Below are 19,863 nucleotides of genomic sequence, written 5' to 3' on the forward strand. Positions count from 1 at the left end.
AACAACATTGTGCCGGCTTAGAGAGTGAAGGGAGAAAAAAAATCTAAAATAACCAAAAATACACACTTTACCGTGTGATTTGTTTGTGTGCTGCTTTCTTGACTCAAGGTTATGCTTGGTGGGATCTTTTGCTGTCTGAAGTTCTCTGGTATGATTTTCCTGCTTATTTCTTTCTGCTGCTGCGTGGGTACCTAACTGCATCCCGTGCAGTGGACTTTTATTTTTCACTGGAAATGATTTACAAAATGGCTTTGTAAAGTGCCTTCTCCCTTTACTCTGCAATCACATTTAACTTGCCCTTCCAATGGTGTTTTCTGGTGAAATGGTTGGTGGTTTATACTTTTGATATGGTGGTGGTACTCATGGACTTTTCTGGCTGCTTTTCTCTGTGGTATGTTTAATAAGGTGCAGGACACTTTCTATATTGCCTCAATGATTGGTTTATTTGTCTATATTATCAACTATGAAGAAAACTATGATGTAGATTTTCAAATCTTCCCTCTTTTCCCACAATGCCTCAGCAAAATAACCTCTCTGCGTAGCACAGTATGAGCACCTGTACGATAGTGAAACCGGTACAACGAAAACTCAGAAAGTTGTTGGCCACATCCACTTTTACGGATCCTTATCAGGGTCCTGGAAATGGATGATTGAGATGACGGTGATATGGTAGAGCAATAAACAGGGCTTTACTCCTATAAGGTGCATTAAAGAGACAAGAACTGAAAGTAAAGATAACGGTGTAAGTGGTTCTGCAGATATTAAATTCAAAATTGATTCAACCATTTTTATAGCAGTTGTGGTCTCCAATGAAGGTGCCAAAAATGAAGATGCAACCCAAGATCCTTTCTTGCATAATGTTTATCTTGGAGGGGACAAAGATGAGGACAAATATGCCACAAACACTACTGAGGATAGTGTGAAGCCTGAACTTTTCCCTGCAATGGAAAGAGATCATTCTTCTTCAAGTGTGACGGTGAATAATGAAATAGAACGCAACACATATACTCCTACAGGTATCAGTCAGAATAATGAACTGTAATCATTTTATCTCCTTGTATGCCAAATTCTTGGCCCAGTTTCTCAGCCTGTGCTAACTGGCATAGCTTCATTGACCATGATGGAGTTATGCAAGTTTACACCAGTTGAGGGTCTAATCTATAGGCGGGAAAACTTTTTGGCCTGAGGGCCCCATTGGGTTTCCAAAATTGTATGGACGGCCGACTAGGGGAGGCAATGTCTCCCCAGATTTCCAGGTGTGGCCCAGCTCCCGCCTCCTATCCGACCTCCCCTACTTCTTGCCCCCTGACAGTTCCCCCGGGACTCCTGCCCCATCCAACACCCCCCTTTCCGCTTATGGCCCCCTGGGACTGCTACCCCATCCAACCACCCCTACTCCCTGTCCTCTGACCACCCCCGGAACCTGTGCCCCTGACTGCCCACCACCACCCCATCCAATGCCCCCTCTCCTTCCTGACTGCCTGCCCCCACGGGACCCCTGCCCCATCCAACCCCCCGTTCCCTGCCCTCTGACCGCCCCAACCCCTATTCACACCTCCGCCCCCTGACCAACCCCCCCTCCAACTCCTCTGCCCTCTATCCATCCCCTATGCTCCCTGCCCCCTTACTGCTTTACCTGGAGCACCAGTGGCTGGCGGTGCTACAGCCATGCCGCCCAGAGCACTGGGTCAGACCACGGCTCTGCAACTGCGCTGCCCGGCCGCCCATAAAATTGCACCGGCGGATCAGTGCGCGGAGGTTGTGGGGGCAGGGGGACAGCGGGAGAGAGGCCAGGAGCGAGCCTCCTGGGCCAGGAGCTCAGGGGCTGGGCAGGAGGATTCCGCGGTCTGGATGTGGCCCACGGGCCGTAGTTTGCCTACCTCTGGTCTAGTCCTGAATGTCCATTATTGCAAAGTGGACTTTTTTGTGAAAGAGACTTTTGCCAGAGTAATGACTGACTATCAACAGAATAAAGTAAGACTTGTTCCAGTAGTAGCAGTGATACTGTTACTTTCACATCCAAGTCATTATACTATAAGACGGTATTTAAAGTTTATTCCTAAATTTGGGTGAGGGAAGTACTCAGATTTCATTTGCAGAGTTTCGGCCTCTAGAATCATATTTGAATTGGCCTATTTGGTGTTACTGATGGTGCTATGCCAACCCTTGGCATATGTCTTTCAGTAAGAGTAACTTCAGAATCTGAGCATTCTTACAGGTGTTCAGAAAGGAGAGTAGAGGGAAATGTTACTACCTGAGAGTCTGGAAAAACTCCACGTTCTGTGTTCTTGGATATGACTGAACCTATTTGGGTTGTGGCTTTTGTACATTTTTTCAGAAATTTGATTGATGAATTTTAAAAAGCTAATTATCAAGATAATTCCGTGTCAAAATCCCAGCTGCAATCTGAATAGAAAAGTAACCACCAGGTCCTATGTTGTGAGCGTATACCTAGTCCCTTATTCTATCACCACTGCTATTAGTTTGGAAGCAATAACCAAATGAATCTCAAAGATCATCAAAAAGAAGGCACATTGTGCTGGCTTAGAGAGTGAAGGGAGAAAAAAAATCTAAAATAACCAAAATACACACTTTACTGTGTGATTAGTTTGTGTGCTGCTTTCTTGACTCAAGGTTATGCTTGGTGGGATCTTTTGCTGTCTGAAGTTCTCTGGTGTGATTTTCCTGCTTATTTCTTTCTGCTGCTGCGTGGGTACCTAACTACATCCGGTGCAGCGGACTTTTATTTTTCACTGGAAATGATTTATAAAATGGCTTTGTAAAGTGCCTTCTCCCTTTACTCTGCAATCACATTTAACTTGCCCTTCCAATGGTGTTTTCTGGTAAAATGGTTGGTGGTTTATACTTTTGATATGGTGGTACTCATGAAACTTTTCTGGCTGCTTTTCTCTGTGGTATGTTTAATAAGGTGTAGGACACTTTCTACATTGCCTCAATGATTGGTTTATTTGTCTGTATCATCAACTACGAATAAAACTATGATGTAGATTTTCAAATCTTCCCTCTTTTCCCACAATGCCTCAGCAAAATAACCTCTCTGCGTAGCACAGATATGAGCACCTGTACGATAGTGAAACCGGTACAACGAAAACTCAGAAAGTTGTTGGCCACATCCACTTTTACGGATCCTTATCAGGGTCCTGGAAATGGATGATTGAGATGACGGTGATATGGTAGAGCAATAAACAGGGCTTTACTCCTATAAGGTGCATTAAAGAGACAAGAACTGAAAGTAAAGATAACGGTGTAAGTGGTTCTGCAGATATTAAATTCAAAATTGATTCAACCATTTTTATAGCAGTTGTGGTCTCCAATGAAGGTGCCAAAAATGAAGATGCAACCCAAGATCCTTTCTTGCATAATGTTTATCTTGGAGGGGACAAAGATGAGGACAAATATGCCACAAACACTACTGAGGATAGTGTGAAGCCTGAACTTTTCCCTGCAATGGAAAGAGATCATTCTTCTTCAAGTGTGACGGTGAATAATGAAATAGAACGCAACACATATACTCCTACAGGTATCAGTCAGAATAATGAACTGTAATCATTTTATCTCCTTGTATGCCAAATTCTTGGCCCAGTTTCTCAGCCTGTGCTAACTGGCATAGCTTCATTGACCATGATGGAGTTATGCAAGTTTACACCAGTTGAGGGTCTAATCTATAGGCGGGAAAACTTTTTGGCCTGAGGGCCCCATTGGGTTTCCAAAATTGTATGGACGGCCGACTAGGGGAGGCAATGTCTCCCCAGATTTCCAGGTGTGGCCCAGCTCCCGCCTCCTATCCGACCTCCCCTACTTCTTGCCCCCTGACAGTTCCCCCGGGACTCCTGCCCCATCCAACACCCCCCTTTCCGCTTATGGCCCCCTGGGACTGCTACCCCATCCAACCACCCCTACTCCCTGTCCTCTGACCACCCCCGGAACCTGTGCCCCTGACTGCCCACCACCACCCCATCCAATGCCCCCTCTCCTTCCTGACTGCCTGCCCCCACGGGACCCCTGCCCCATCCAACCCCCCGTTCCCTGCCCTCTGACCGCCCCAACCCCTATTCACACCTCCGCCCCCTGACCAACCCCCCCTCCAACTCCTCTGCCCTCTATCCATCCCCTATGCTCCCTGCCCCCTTACTGCTTTACCTGGAGCACCAGTGGCTGGCGGTGCTACAGCCATGCCGCCCAGAGCACTGGGTCAGACCACGGCTCTGCAACTGCGCTGCCCGGCCGCCCATAAAATTGCACCGGCGGATCAGTGCGCGGAGGTTGTGGGGGCAGGGGGACAGCGGGAGAGAGGCCAGGAGCGAGCCTCCTGGGCCAGGAGCTCAGGGGCTGGGCAGGAGGATTCCGCGGTCTGGATGTGGCCCACGGGCCGTAGTTTGCCTACCTCTGGTCTAGTCCTGAATGTCCATTATTGCAAAGTGGACTTTTTTGTGAAAGAGACTTTTGCCAGAGTAATGACTGACTATCAACAGAATAAAGTAAGACTTGTTCCAGTAGTAGCAGTGATACTGTTACTTTCACATCCAAGTCATTATACTATAAGACGGTATTTAAAGTTTATTCCTAAATTTGGGTGAGGGAAGTACTCAGATTTCATTTGCAGAGTTTCGGCCTCTAGAATCATATTTGAATTGGCCTATTTGGTGTTACTGATGGTGCTATGCCAACCCTTGGCATATGTCTTTCAGTAAGAGTAACTTCAGAATCTGAGCATTCTTACAGGTGTTCAGAAAGGAGAGTAGAGGGAAATGTTACTACCTGAGAGTCTGGAAAAACTCCACGTTCTGTGTTCTTGGATATGACTGAACCTATTTGGGTTGTGGCTTTTGTACATTTTTTCAGAAATTTGATTGATGAATTTTAAAAAGCTAATTATCAAGATAATTCCGTGTCAAAATCCCAGCTGCAATCTGAATAGAAAAGTAACCACCAGGTCCTATGTTGTGAGCGTATACCTAGTCCCTTATTCTATCACCACTGCTATTAGTTTGGAAGCAATAACCAAATGAATCTCAAAGATCATCAAAAAGAAGGCACATTGTGCTGGCTTAGAGAGTGAAGGGAGAAAAAAAATCTAAAATAACCAAAATACACACTTTACTGTGTGATTAGTTTGTGTGCTGCTTTCTTGACTCAAGGTTATGCTTGGTGGGATCTTTTGCTGTCTGAAGTTCTCTGGTGTGATTTTCCTGCTTATTTCTTTCTGCTGCTGCGTGGGTACCTAACTACATCCGGTGCAGCGGACTTTTATTTTTCACTGGAAATGATTTATAAAATGGCTTTGTAAAGTGCCTTCTCCCTTTACTCTGCAATCACATTTAACTTGCCCTTCCAATGGTGTTTTCTGGTAAAATGGTTGGTGGTTTATACTTTTGATATGGTGGTACTCATGAAACTTTTCTGGCTGCTTTTCTCTGTGGTATGTTTAATAAGGTGTAGGACACTTTCTACATTGCCTCAATGATTGGTTTATTTGTCTGTATCATCAACTACGAATAAAACTATGATGTAGATTTTCAAATCTTCCCTCTTTTCCCACAATGCCTCAGCAAAATAACCTCTCTGCGTAGCACAGATATGAGCACCTGTACGATAGTGAAACCGGTACAACGAAAACTCAGAAAGTTGTTGGCCACATCCACTTTTACGGATCCTTATCAGGGTCCTGGAAATGGATGATTGAGATGACGGTGATATGGTAGAGCAATAAACAGGGCTTTACTCCTATAAGGTGCATTAAAGAGACAAGAACTGAAAGTAAAGATAACGGTGTAAGTGGTTCTGCAGATATTAAATTCAAAATTGATTCAACCATTTTTATAGCAGTTGTGGTCTCCAATGAAGGTGCCAAAAATGAAGATGCAACCCAAGATCCTTTCTTGCATAATGTTTATCTTGGAGGGGACAAAGATGAGGACAAATATGCCACAAACACTACTGAGGATAGTGTGAAGCCTGAACTTTTCCCTGCAATGGAAAGAGATCATTCTTCTTCAAGTGTGACGGTGAATAATGAAAAAGGACACAACACATATACTCCTACAGGTATCAGTCAGAATAATGAACTGTAATCATTTTATCTCCTTGTATGCTAAATTCTTGGCCCAGATTCTCAGCCTGTGCTAATTAGCATAGCTTCATTGACCATGATGGAGTCATGCAGGTTTAAACCAGTTGAGGGTCTAGTCCCTAATGTCCATAATTGCAAAGTGGACTTTTTTGTGAAAGAGACTTTTGCCAGACTAAGGACTGACTATCAACAGAATAAAGACTTTAGGGCTTTCGTCCAGTAGTAGCAGAGATACTGTTACTTTCACATCCAAGTCATTATACTACAAGATGTTAGTTAAAGTTTATTACTAAATTTGGGTGAGGAAAGTACTCAGATTTCATTTGCAGAGTTTCGGCCTCTGGAATCGTATTTTGAATTGGCCTATTTGGTGTTACTGATGGTGCTATGCCAACCCTTGGCATATGTCTTTCAGTAACAGTAACTTCAGAATCGGAGCATTCTTACAGGTATTCAGAAAGGAGAGTAGAGGAAAATGCTACTACCTGAGAGTCTGAAAAATCTCTGCGTTCTGTGTTCTTAGATACAACTGAACCTATGTGGGTTGTAGCTTTTGTACATTTTGCAAAAATTTGATAGATGAATTTCAAAAAGCTAATTCTCAAGATCATTCAGTATCAAAATCCCAGCTGCACTCTGAACAGAAAAGTATCCACCAGGTCCTATGTTGTGAGCATATACCTAGTCCTTTATTCTATCACCACTATTATTAGCTTGGAAGCAATAACCAAATGAATCTCAAAGATCAGCAAAAAGGAGGCACTTCCTGCATCTATCCACATGTTCCTGTTCCTTAGAAACAGTTTCTTTGGCTAATTATACATGAAATGTCTGTCATCTGATAGCTTGTTCTAGGCTGTGAAAAGGTCAGCATCATATGGATGGCATCAAGTGAAACAGTGTGCATTTGAAAGTAGTTTAAATATGGAGTTGTATGAAATATTTTTACTTTATTATTACAGTTAATTTTAATTAGTGAAGGTTGTGTGTTTGGAAAATGCCTCCTCTATGGTGTCTTGATTGCTGACAACATTGTGCCGGCTTAGAGAGTGAAGGGAGGAAAAAAATCTAAAATAACCAAAAATAAACACTTTACTGTGTGATTTGTTTGTGTGCTGCTTTCTTGACTCAAGGTTATGCTCAGTGGGATCTTTTGTTGTCTGAATTTCTCTGGTGTGATTTTCCTGCTTATTTCTTTCTGCTGCTGCGTGGGTACCTAACTGCATCCGGTGCAGTGGACTTTTATTTTTCACTGGAAATGATTTACAAAATGGCTTTGTAAAGTGCCTTCTCCCTTTATTCTGCAATCACATTTAACTTGCCCTTCCAATGGTGTTTTCTGGTGAAATGGTTGGTGGTTTATACTTTTGGAGGATGAAGTTGATATGGTGGTGGTACTCATGGACTTTTCTGGCTACTTTTCTCTGTAGTTCAAGAATGGCATGTTTAATAACGTGTAGGACACATTCTGTATTGCCTCAATGATTGGTTTATTTGTCTGTATCATCAACTACGAATAAAACTATGATGTAGATTTTCAAGTCTTCCCTCTTTTCCCACAATGCCTCAGGAAAGTAATCTCTGTGTGTAGCACAAATATGAGCACCTGTACAATAGTGAAACCGGTACAACAAAAAATCAGAAAGTTGTTGGCCACATCCACTTTTATGGATCCTTATCAGGGTCCAGTAAATGGATGATTGAGATGATGGTGATATGGTAGAACAATAAATAGGGCTTTATTCTATGAGGTACATTAAAGAGACAAGAACTGAAAGTAAAGATAACGGTGTAAGTGGTTCTGCAGATATAAATTCAAAATTGATTCAACCATTTTTATAGCAGTTGTGGTCTCCAATGAAGGTGCCAAAAATGAAGATGCAACCCAAGATCCTTTCTTGCATAATGTTTATCTTGGAGGGGACAAAGATGAGGACAAATATGCTACAAACACTACTGTGGATAGTGTGAAGCCTGAACTTTTCCCTGCAAAGGAAAGAGATCATTCTTCTTCAAGTGTGACGGTGAATAATGAAATAGGACACAACACATATACTCCTACAGGTATCAGTCAGAATAATGAACTATAATAATTTTGTCTCCTTGTAGGCCAAACTCTTGGCTCTGATTCTCAGTCTGTGGTAATTGGCATAGCTTCATTGACCATGACAGAGTTATGCAAGTTTAAACCAGTTGAGGGTCTAGTCTCTAATATCCATTATTGCAAAGTGAACTTTTTTGTGAAAGAGACTTTTGCCAGACTAAGGACTGACTATCAACAGAATAAAGACTTTAGGGCTTTCGTCCAGTAGTAGCAGAGATACTGTTACTTTCACATCCAAGTCATTATGCTATAAGATGTTATTTAAAGCTTATTGCTATATTTGGGTGAGGGAAGTACTCAGATTTCATTTGCAGAGTTTCGGCCTCTAGAATTGTATTTTGAATTGGCCTATTTGGTGTTACTGATGGTGCTATGCCAACCCTTGGCATATGTCTTTCAGTAAGAGTAACTTCAGAATCGGAGCATTCTTACAGGTGTTCAGAAAGGAGAGTAGAGGGAAATGTTACTACCTGAGAGTCTGAAAAAACTCCATGTTCTGTGTTCTTAGATACAACTGAACCTATGTGGGTTGTGGCTTTTGTACACTTTTTCAAAAATTTGATTGATGAATTTCAAAAAGCTAATTCTCAGGATCATTCAGTATCAAAATCCCAGCTGCACTCTGAATAGAAAAGTAACCACAAGGTCCTATGTTGTGAGCGTATACCTAGTCCCTTATTCTATCACCGCTGTATTAGCTTGGAAGCAATAACCAAATGAATCTCAAAGATCAGCAAAAAGGAGGCACTTTCTGCATCTATCCACATGTTCCTCTTCCTGAGAAACAGTTTCTTTGGCTAATTATACATGAAATGTCTGTCATCTGATAGCTTGTTCTAGGCTATGAGAAGGTCGGCATCATACGGATGGCATCAAGTGAAACAGTCCATTTGATAATGCTTTAAATATGGAGTTGTGTGATATATTTTTACTGTATTATTACAGTTATTTTTTTTGGTGAAGGTTGTGTGTTTGGAAAATGCCTCCTCTATGCTGACAACATTGTGTCGGCTTAGAGAGTGAACGGAGAAAAAAAATTTAAAATAACCAAAATGCACACTTTACTGTGTGATTTGTTTGTGTGCTGCTTTCTTGACTCAGGGTTATGTTTGGTGGGATCTTTTGTTGTCTGAATTTCTCTGGTGTGATTTTCCTGCTTATTTCTTTCTGCTGCTGCGTGGGTACCTAACTGCATCCGGTGCAGCGGACTTTTATTTTTCAGAGGAAATGATTTACAAAATGGCTTTGTAAAGTGCCTTCTCCCTTTACTCTGCAATCACATTTAACTTGCCCTTCCAATGGTGTTTTCTGGTGAAATGGTTGGTGGTTTATACTTTTGATATGGTGGTGGTACTCATGGACTTTTCTGGCTGCTTGTCTCTGTGGTATGTTTAATAAGGTGCAGGACACTTTCTATATTGCCTCAGTGAATGGTTTATTTGTCTATATCATCAACTATGAAGAAAACTATGATGTAGATTTTCAAATCTTCCCTCTTTTCCCACAATGCCTCAGCAAAAAAACCTCTCTGTGTAGCACAAATATGAGCAGCTGTACGATAGTGAAACCGATACAACTAAAAATCAAAAAGTTGTTGGCAACATCTACTTTTACCGATCCTTATCAGGGTCCTGGAAATGGATGATTGAGATGGCGGTGATGTGGCAGAGCAATAAATAGGGCTTTACTCCTGCATTAAGGAGACAAGAACTGAAAGTAACAGTAATGGTGTAAGTGGTTCTGCAGATATTAAGTTCAAAATTGATTCAACCATTTTTATAGCAGTTGCGGTCTCCAATGGAGGTGCCAAAAATGAAGACCTGACCCAAGATCCACTGCTGAATGGGGCTCATTCTGGATGGAGCGATAAAGTCAAGTATTCCACAAATGCTACTAGGGATGATGTACTACCTGGAGTTATTCCTTCACGTGGAAGTGAACATTCAACTACAGGTATCAGAAATTAAGTGAGAACTTGAGAGTTTTTCTTTGGCATTGAACATTATTTGTGCTTTCTGAACTCAGAGGCTAAAGGCCAATAAGTTTATTAGGTGTGGATACTCCTAAGTGAACAGGAAGCATTGTTCAGGTGTCGCTGCATGGTGATTAAATAGGTCTGAGTTATAATTAGGTTTAAAGTACAGCTGGGTCTGAACTGCAGAGTTTGGAATATTTCAGATACATTGTTCCATTTCTTTCCATTAAAGAGAGACACCCAAATCCACAAAGTATGGATCCAGAACCAACTTTCTGTTTCTATTTATTGTCTGTTTTAGGGACAGATGATACCAGATAAGCAGTACTTTTTTATGGGGCTTGTGGAGAGCTATCTCCTTCTCTCTCTTCCCCCAGCTTCCCAACTGGAAGTTTGGGGATTAATTGTAACTCATACCATCTGGCATACAGAGAGACTGCGCATGCTGCACCATCCATTTAGATGTACATGAGATGCGTCTAACATCCTGATAGCTTCCTTTTTGGTTGAGAGATAGTAAAGTTGCTTTTTTCTGGAAGTGAGGTATTATGTGGGTGGCATCAGGTTGGACAACTACTAGAACAATAAACTTTTCAGTGAGGATTAGTGTGTCAAGGTTTATTTTGTAAATATTTTAAAGCTGTTTTATTCTTAGATTTTAAGGCCAGAAAAGACTGTTATGAGCATCTTCTCCTTCCTTTGGCATAACTCAGGACATAGAATTTAGCTCAGTAATTCCTGCATCAATCCCATAATATCAGGGTAAACTAGAGCATTAGTCAGTGCAGTTTGTGTAAGTGTAAAACGGCCTTCTCTATGAGCATTGTATTGCTTGCAATGTGGAGCTTGTTTATGAATTGAAAGAATAAATGCCACCTTCTCTAAATAAATAAATAAAATCCACACTTTCTTGGGTTTAGTTGGTGTACTTTGCTCTTGCTGTCGCTTTGTGCTGATGGTCATTGCTTATTGCAAAGGGTTGTCTATAATTTTTTCATCCTCTGGATATGGGTCCTTATTTAACCATGAGCGTTTCACTCATGGAATGCACCGATATCGAAGGCAATATTCTTAGACTGTGATCTAAATCATCCTAATCTTACATACATCATGTTTGCCAGTGTGTTTTCTGAAAGGCTTTTAACTTTGAAGGGTAAATCTGGTGTGGTGGCAGTGTTTCAAGACATTTCTGACTGCATCTCCTATGTCTAAACAACAGCACCTTGAATAGCGAACAAGACAATTCATTTACTGTGTCAGCTGACATTTTAATACAGCACAGAATACCAATACAAATATATTTTTCAACTTCAAATGTATATACACAAGTACTCCAAATATCCAACCATAGTATCCTATGCCATTCTCACAAACAAAGGCAACTGGAGCCAAATCTATAATTATTCAGAGAAGTAGAGTAAATGGTGGATTCTCTGTAACTTGAAGTCTTTAAACCAAGATTTGAGGACTTCAGTAACTCAACCAGCGTTTATGGGCCTATTACAGGTATGGGTGGGTGAGGTCCTGTTGGCTATGATGTGCAGGAGGTCATCATGATGGTTCCTTCTGGCCTTAGAGTCTATGAGATACTATCTAAAAAAAATGATAATTTCCACTTATGTGAATCCAGAAGCCACAGACTCTGCATATTAATTGGCATCTATCAAAGATGAGTGAGAGAGGTACAAGTTGTTGTTGTTACTTGTTCTGCCGCTGCTGCAACTCTGACCTTTTCTGCTGTTGCCAACTTTCATTGGGACAATCTCCAGCAAACTTAAAGCTTGTTACTTGTATTGTTGTAGCACTTAGAGCCCCCAATCCCTCCGGAGATTGGCCCTATAAGCACTATAATACCTAGTTTAAAATCTATTGATAAAGCTCAGTTTAGCATGTCAATATGACCTGGTTGCATGGAATTATCAGGTCAAAACTTCCAGTTTTTTGGCTTATTTTGATTATTCAGTTTATTATTTTGTTGTGTTTTCTTTTGGGTTTTTAAAGGTATTGGTATTTTCTTTGGCTTCTCCGTGCTTGCTGAATAGAATAAACCAAGATTAACAAACGTTAGCAAAAATAATTATTCACCTGAAAATTCTCACTGGACATTTATTATTTGCTATTCATTTGACCCACCATTTGAAAGTTTCTGTGATCCACCCTGGAAACAGAAAGAACACCATGTGACTTATAGCCATTGATTATTGACTATTTTTTGTGTCATGTGGTTTGATATTCACAAACATTTCATAGATTCATAGACTTTAAGGCCAGAAAAGACCATCATGATCATCTTGTCTGACCTCCTGGATATCTCAAGCCACAGAACCTCACTCACCCAATCCTGTAATAGACCCATAACCTCTGGCTAAATTATTGAAGTCCTCAGATCATGATTTAAAGACTTAAAGTTATAGAGAATACACTGTTTACTCTAGTTTAAACCAAAAGTGACCCGTGCCCCATGCTGCAGAGGAAGGTAAAAAACCCTCAGAGTCTCTGCCAAACTGATCTGGGGGGAAATTTCTTCCTGACCCCAAATATGGTGATCAGTTAAACCCTGAGCATATCAACGAGACAAACTGTAATCAGAATAGGATTAGTTCAAACAATTCAGATAATACTTAAAATAACTCATATATTTGACAGGTTTCAGAGTAGCAGTCGTGTTAGTATCTATTCGCAAAAAGAAAAGGAGTACTTGTGGCACCTTAGAGACTAACACATTTATTTGAGCATAAGCTTTCGTGAGCTACAGCTCACTTCATCGGACGTATTTATTTGAGAAAATTGAAATGAAATGGCTTGTCTCAATTGTCAGAATCTGCCTGTCTGGAGACAAGTACTGTAATATATATAAAGCACTGAAATCCCCCCAAAAGAAAAATTATTCTTCCCTGCCATATTTGTGATTCAGTCTTCATGCCATGTAACTGAGCTCAAACCTGAGTTACAAAGGCAAGCTGATGCTGCTATTTCTTCTCTTCTCGCTGTTGCTTTTACCTCTGTTGTCAGAGGATTTCTGTTGAAAACATTGTCCCTGAACAGGAGCATGGCCAGGGATGGTGATAATGTTATCGAAAATAGAAAGTCCTCTCTGCTTCTCTGTTCTTATGCTCTAAAGCCCCATTCAGCAAACACTTAAGAAAATTCTTAACTTTGAATATGTGAGTAGTCTCTCACTGAAGTCAAATAAGCACATGATGACATGTTTGCTGCAACACCACCTAAATACAGCAGGAATATCAAATTAAATATTGGCCATTTCGTTCCATCATTTTCTTACATGTTGTTATGTGCCCTTTATGTTACAGAAGCAGGTTTTCTCCCACCCGTGGTCAGACTCTACTTGTCTGGAGGGAGTGTAACTAAATAAAACAGTGAAATCTTGAAAGAGAAAATTAATAGTTGTTGTTAATGAGACATAGTCCTCATTCTGAGTGTCTGATCAAACCTGAATTATGGGACCAAATTCTTGGAGCTACTTCTTCTTTGTTGTTCTTGCTTCTGTGCTCATTTCCACTGCGTTTATGGTCAGCCAAGACACAGTCTTGAAAATTAGCGTGGTGCTGGTAAAAAGGTTTAGAAAACTATTGATGTATCTTGAGTCAGAAGAGCATTTAAGTGTGAATTTAAGTCCTGTTGATGTCAGTGGGACAGTTTTCTGAACTGAGATAATAAAGAGGAGCAAAACCTTTATACTCCTTCTATACTACTAAGTGTAGTAGATATATAAAAGGACGAGGCCTGTTTTACAGAGAAGAACTGAAGAGGAAAATAATATAAAGAGTGGTTCTGTGTGTATTAATTTCACAATTGCTTCACCATCATCATAATAGCTGTGGTCTCCAATGGCGGGACCAAACATGAAGACTCAACCCAAGATCCACTACTGCGTACTGTTCATCCTGGTTGGGGCAATGCAGACAAGTATCCCACGAATGTCACTAGGGATGATGTGCTGCATGGAATTATTCCTCCAAGTGAAAATGATCAGGAAAAGGAATCTTCTCATACAGGTACCAAAAAGAATAATTAATTATGCATGAGAATTTCAAAAGCACTCTGCATTGACCTAAATCTGCTCTCATTGAAATAAGTAGGAGTTTTACTATTTATTTTGACAAGAGAAGAGTTTGACCAATGCTGAATTCTTTTCAAAATCCCACCCTATAGTCCATTTACTCCCTATTTGGAAGCAATAACACTACTTCTACATCTGTGTAATTTCATTATGATACTCTATTGAAAGTCTATTGATAAAATTTGGTTTAGAGTGGTACTGTGATAATCATTAGCATGGAATCAGCTGTCTAAAATTTCCTAGGTTGTGATTTCTTGTTTGCATTTTTCTGAGGTGATGGATTGGGGTTTTTTCTTACTATGCTGATTAAAGCTTGCTGAATAATGAAAAATAAGATTCACACATAACTTATAGGTAAATGTGAAATCCCAAATGAGAAAATTATTGGTCACTGTCATATTAATGGTCAGTCCTCAAACTCAGTAACTGAGCTAAGACTTGGATTACAAAGGCAACTTGCGGCTGCTATATCTTTTCTTGCCATGACATCTATCTGTGTTATCAGCATGGATAAGTTCAGGCACATCATAGTGCCCAAACAGCAAGATGGTGTTGGTTAAAAGTTGAGAAAACCAATGATAATGTGGAGCAAAATAGAGGGTCTCTGCTTTCCTTCTCCTACAAACTTAATACAGTAGAAATATAAAACTGAATCACTGCCTCCAGATAATCAACCAGGATTGGGCAGTGAGGACAAATATCCCATAAATACCTCCAGGGATTATGTCATACCTGAAAATGAAAATGAGTCTTATACAGGTACCAGTAAGAATAATGAATTATATTCATTTTACCACCTTGTGTGTAATGAGACATTATTTCTTCTGCATACGATTTATTCACTCTCATACCTTGTTGGAAATCCAAATTCTCAGCAAAGAGGTGCATTGGTATATCTTTTTGACCTTATTGCATGGAATCAGGTGAACAACAATTTCTATTTTTTAAATGTTCTTCTCTCTGTTTTTTTCTGGGTCTGTATATTGAACTTTCCTCTAGCTTTTTCTGTGTGCTGACTAGACCATATTGAATAGTGAAAATAAGATTCAAAAATGTATTTGTGAATCTGAGACTTGAATTGAATTTGATCGTATATTTTTCTTTCTCCTTATTCTGTGACGACCAGGGATTCACCTAAACCGGGGAAATCCCTAAATGTCTTGGCAGGTCAGGTTGCTAGACATATGTTGAACATAGAGCCTGGTAATTCCAAAATCCCATTTTTTTAATCCTATACTACCAGCAGCCTAAATATTTTCCGTCTCGCTGTGCTTTAATGACATTCTGATTTACGGAGATAAATTTGGTGAGGTGCTGCTGTATTTGTGAGCTTATCTGACTGCTTCTCCAATTGGCTGAGATCAGACCTGAGTTCCAGAGATAAGTAGATACTTTTGCTTTCCCTGCTCAGGCTTCCATGTCCATTATCATTAGGGCTCTGTTAAGCCACAGTGATCCAACAGTATTGGTTGAAAAGGTGAGAAATGTGGATCAAAAGCATTCTGTGCTTCTCTCCTCTGATACTCTAAATACAGCAGAAATTTTAGAGCAAGGCCAGGCATAGAGGCAAACACTGAAGATGAGACTAACGTGGCTAGTGCTTTTGAAATATTAAGTTCCCAATTGCTTCACCATCATTACAACAGCTGTGGTCTCCAGTGATGGTGCCACACATGAAGGCTCAACCCAAGATCCATTGTTGCACAGTGTTCATCCTGGCTGGGGCAATGAAGACAAGTATCTCACAGCTACCTCTAGGGATGATGTGCTACCTGGAATCATTCCTCTAAGTGAAACTGAACATAAAAATGAATCTTCTCATACAGGTACCAGTAAGAATAATAAATTATAGTCTTGTTACTTCTTTTTTGGATGAGATAGTTTTAATTGTTATTATATGCTAAAAGTCTATTGATAACTCTTAATAAGTTGTGGCATGTTGTTGTACCTGATTACAGGAAATCAGCTAATCAAAAATTTCTGTAATACTGTGAAATTATTTTTCGTTTTATTTTATTCTTGACTTGTTTCTTTTTGTGTTAAGAGTTTCCTCTTTGTGTTGTTGGATTGGTACATAATGAGCTTACATGAGGGCTATTCTTGTCTCCTTAGGTAATGCTAGGTGTTCTAATAATCATTCTTCTATCATTTTGCAAGTTGTACAGCTTGGTTATGCCAAGCGCTCTCATTTTTGATCTTGCATTCCTGTTAACCTTTAGATTATCATCTCTGAGTTTATATTCTGGTGCGCTTGTAATTGTGGGATATAAATCTGGTGCGGTGATGGTGTTTTTGGTGAGATTTTCTGTTGGCTTGCTCCTGTGGCTCACCAGTAACCTCTTTATAGAAGAGCACTGTCTAGAGGATCAGGGACTGGATTTTACAAAATAATTGCAATATCATAAATGCTCCATGCCATTCCATCAGACCTTCTTATGTTGCATGCGCCTTTTATGTCACTGAAGCCTGTTCTAAGCAGTATCACTTAAGGACAAGAACATAAAAGAAATTAGTGAAATTTCTAAAGAAAAAATAATTGCCATATTTATTGGACATAGTTCCAATGCTCAGCATCTGTAATCACTCCCGATCACTCCTGGCTGCTTCTTGCTCTTGGGTTTGGTTTTTTTGGGTTGTATTTTTTTGGTGGTCTTGCTTCTGTGTCCATTGTCACTGAGACTCTTCTAAATTAAATCATAACCCTGAGGAACAGCAAGGGGGTGTCAGTTAAAAAGTTGAGAAACCAGTGACAATGTGAAAGAAAGCAGAATACCTTCTCTTCTTATGCTCTTCTTATGCTCTAAATACAATAAAAATGTAAAAGATCAAGGCCTGTTGTAGAGGAAAATAATGGTGGTGGTGGTTCTACAAATATTAAGTTCAAAATTGATTCAAGCATCATTATAACAGCAGTGGTCTCCAATGATGGTATCAAACATGAAGACTCAACTAAAGATCCACTGGCACCGAGCATTCAACCTGGAGGGGATAATGAAGACAAATATCCCACAAACAATCCCATTGATAATTTGATACCTGGAGTTTTTTCTGACATTGAAAGTGGACATGGCAGAGGACCAGCTTCTACAGCCACCAGTAAGAACAATGAATTACAATAATTGTATCTTATCCTTCACCCCTTTTTTAATGTCTCTGGATATAAAGGTAAATTTGTAAAGTATTGGGGGAAATGTTATGATCCAAAAGTTTTTTCTTTTAACTGGAGTTTTGAAAGCTAGAAAATAGCCTCCTACCAATGTGCATGAAAGAGAAAGTGTTTTAATTGTAGAACTATGTGGAGTGGGATGATTTAACACTAGTGTTTCCAGCAATCTTTCTTCTCAGAGAAGATGAGTAGCATTTCTTCTTTTCACCAACTCTGGGGACCCTCTCTAGAACATCAGAGAAATAAATGCATAACAAAACATCTGATTGCAATTGCTAGTGTTCCATTGTCAAGCTGTGGAGATAGTATTTTCTATACTAAAGACTCAAACCACAGAACATTTTGTTCCATCTTCCTGAGCATTTTATTTATTTTATTCTCTGTCATCCGACGGCAGTTATTTTGAATGCTAGCAAAGTAACACTTCGTCCAGCCAGCCCTCACCCCACCCTCCTGATATTATGGACATGTACCATGGAAGATAATTTCCAGTATGGCTTCCCCCTTCCCCAGTAATTTTTGCTGTTAAGTAACCCGTCAGTGATATATTGACATCTATGGCTGCTAGGAAGCAACAGGCTTTTCATTTCTCAGCTGCTTCAGTTTTAAAAGCTTGTTTCTGATAGAGCTAGTTTGCATAAAGAAATAACATGCATTGATCACAGTGTGAATTTTGTTGTTCCATGTTGCAACATGCAAGTAATTATTTTTGAAAATTAAGAGGCTTTCCTTATGCCCAAATGTACTTTTCATTTAAATTATCAACCCAGAGGCTAAGGTTTTCCTAAATGGTACACCTTCTTATTCATGCTGCATCAAATTACCTGCTGGTATAACTCCATAGAAGTCAATACAGACGTGCCAGCAGAGACTCTGTCCAACAATGTACAGCCATTTGTTGCACACAACCAAGAATATGAACTTGTATTAATACCACATCTGTCATCAAAGTATTTTAGAAGAGAGTCATGAAACATTAATAGTTTAAAAGAGTTAGAATTTTCATCAAATGAACTCTTTAATTTGATTTTGAAAGGAGCTTTGAATATGAAAAATGAGTTGGTTCTATGGTGGAGACACACTGATTTGGTTTCTATAGTTTCTGGACTCTAGCTGGGTTATATTAAAGGTTCTGGATGTTACTCTCGTCTCACACCAGTTTTACACTGGCATAATTCCATTGGCTTTGGTGGAGGCAGTGTTATTTACATTGCTTTAAGTGAGATCAGAACCCAGCCCTCAGTCTTTTCAGATCTTAATGAACAACATGATACAAACTCAGCAAGATAAACCAGATCAAAAAACTGCCTTTAGAGGCCAAATTTTGTAGAGTCTAGATGCCTCAAGTATTATCAATTTAATAAATATATTTTGAAAACTGCTATTTTATTTTTCTATTCGTAATATTTAAATGTGTAACTTGCAAAGGAGAACTCATGTCTCCTGACTTCCAGTCCCCCATTTTATTAGGCCGTCTCCCTAATTTACTGTGTGTACATTTGACACTGTGTAGAAGGGTTTGGTTCCTTTCCTTTTTTGAATATGTAAAATCTGACAGAGCTGGTGCTAAGGTGACTTTCTAGGATCATCTGCTTAGATTCTTAGCAGAATCAAAGACGTGATGTTAACGGAGCAACAGAGTTCATGAGACCCAAATTTTCCCAACATTTTTCCGGCATGGCATGCTGTGTGTCTGTTTCTTTTAGTGCTGTGGCATCATAGCAAAGCAGAGCGAATGCTAGGTCACAACTCTACCACAGTGGAAAATGTGTGCACACATTGAGGGAGGGAAGGAAGGTCTTTTTTTCATAAGATGGGCCCTGCGAAGCGTGAATGGGATGACAAAGAAAGTTCACTTCACGTGTTAATAGAACATATTTAAAGGCTCATTCTGCAGAAATTCTTTGCTCAGTCTGCTATGCCTCATGTTTTGACTTGCTTTCCCTCTATAGTCATGTTCAGCTGTGGTCTGACATCATACATATGACTGATCTTTTGCCCAAAAGCCACAGTGGGATAGTGAAACCATGCACTGAAGAAATCCAACTACATATTTGATTCTTCACAAAGAAAGAATGTGGTTAAGAAGTCATAAGGTGAACCTCACAGAGGTCCCTAGAGCCCCTGTCTGTCTACTTACTGCAAGTGTCTCCTATGGAGTGGATAATCTGGGCCTGTGATGTTAAGTTGCATAGTTGAATCCTAGATATTGTGAATATTTCTGTGGTGTTGATAATATAGTTCTAGACAGCTAAAATCTTTAGTTACTATCTGGGCTTTATTGCTAAACAAAAGTTAGCTGTTCAGTTCAAAGGGGTTGGAGTATCATGCTAGGGCCCCTGATCAGGTAACTATGTCTCTTGAAGTCTGTGGGTACACAATCCACCATAATAGTCTAACCATCTTTGTCTGTTTTCTTGGAGACCAGGTCAGCTCTCCCAGTTGC

At 40.0% G+C, this 19,863-nt stretch overlaps 1 protein-coding gene across 1 annotated transcript in view; it reads left to right on the plus strand.

The window, feature by feature from the left end:
• CD44 (CD44 molecule (IN blood group)) overlaps positions 1-19,863 on the plus strand; it is a 102,833-nt gene that overhangs the window by 69,785 nt on the left and 13,185 nt on the right. Inside the window, exons 12-19 of the mRNA XM_074955274.1 lie at positions 795-1,016; positions 3,320-3,541; positions 5,845-6,066; positions 7,934-8,155; positions 9,978-10,148; positions 14,007-14,186; positions 15,898-16,077; positions 17,162-17,347. Of these exons, the coding sequence (XP_074811375.1) occupies positions 795-1,016; positions 3,320-3,541; positions 5,845-6,066; positions 7,934-8,155; positions 9,978-10,148; positions 14,007-14,186; positions 15,898-16,077; positions 17,162-17,347 (1,605 nt within the window). The remainder of the gene's footprint in view (positions 1-794; positions 1,017-3,319; positions 3,542-5,844; positions 6,067-7,933; positions 8,156-9,977; positions 10,149-14,006; positions 14,187-15,897; positions 16,078-17,161; positions 17,348-19,863) is intronic.

This window comes from Natator depressus, chromosome 6, assembly GCF_965152275.1.
Source record: "Natator depressus isolate rNatDep1 chromosome 6, rNatDep2.hap1, whole genome shotgun sequence".
NCBI classification, from domain to species: domain Eukaryota; kingdom Metazoa; phylum Chordata; order Testudines; family Cheloniidae; genus Natator; species Natator depressus.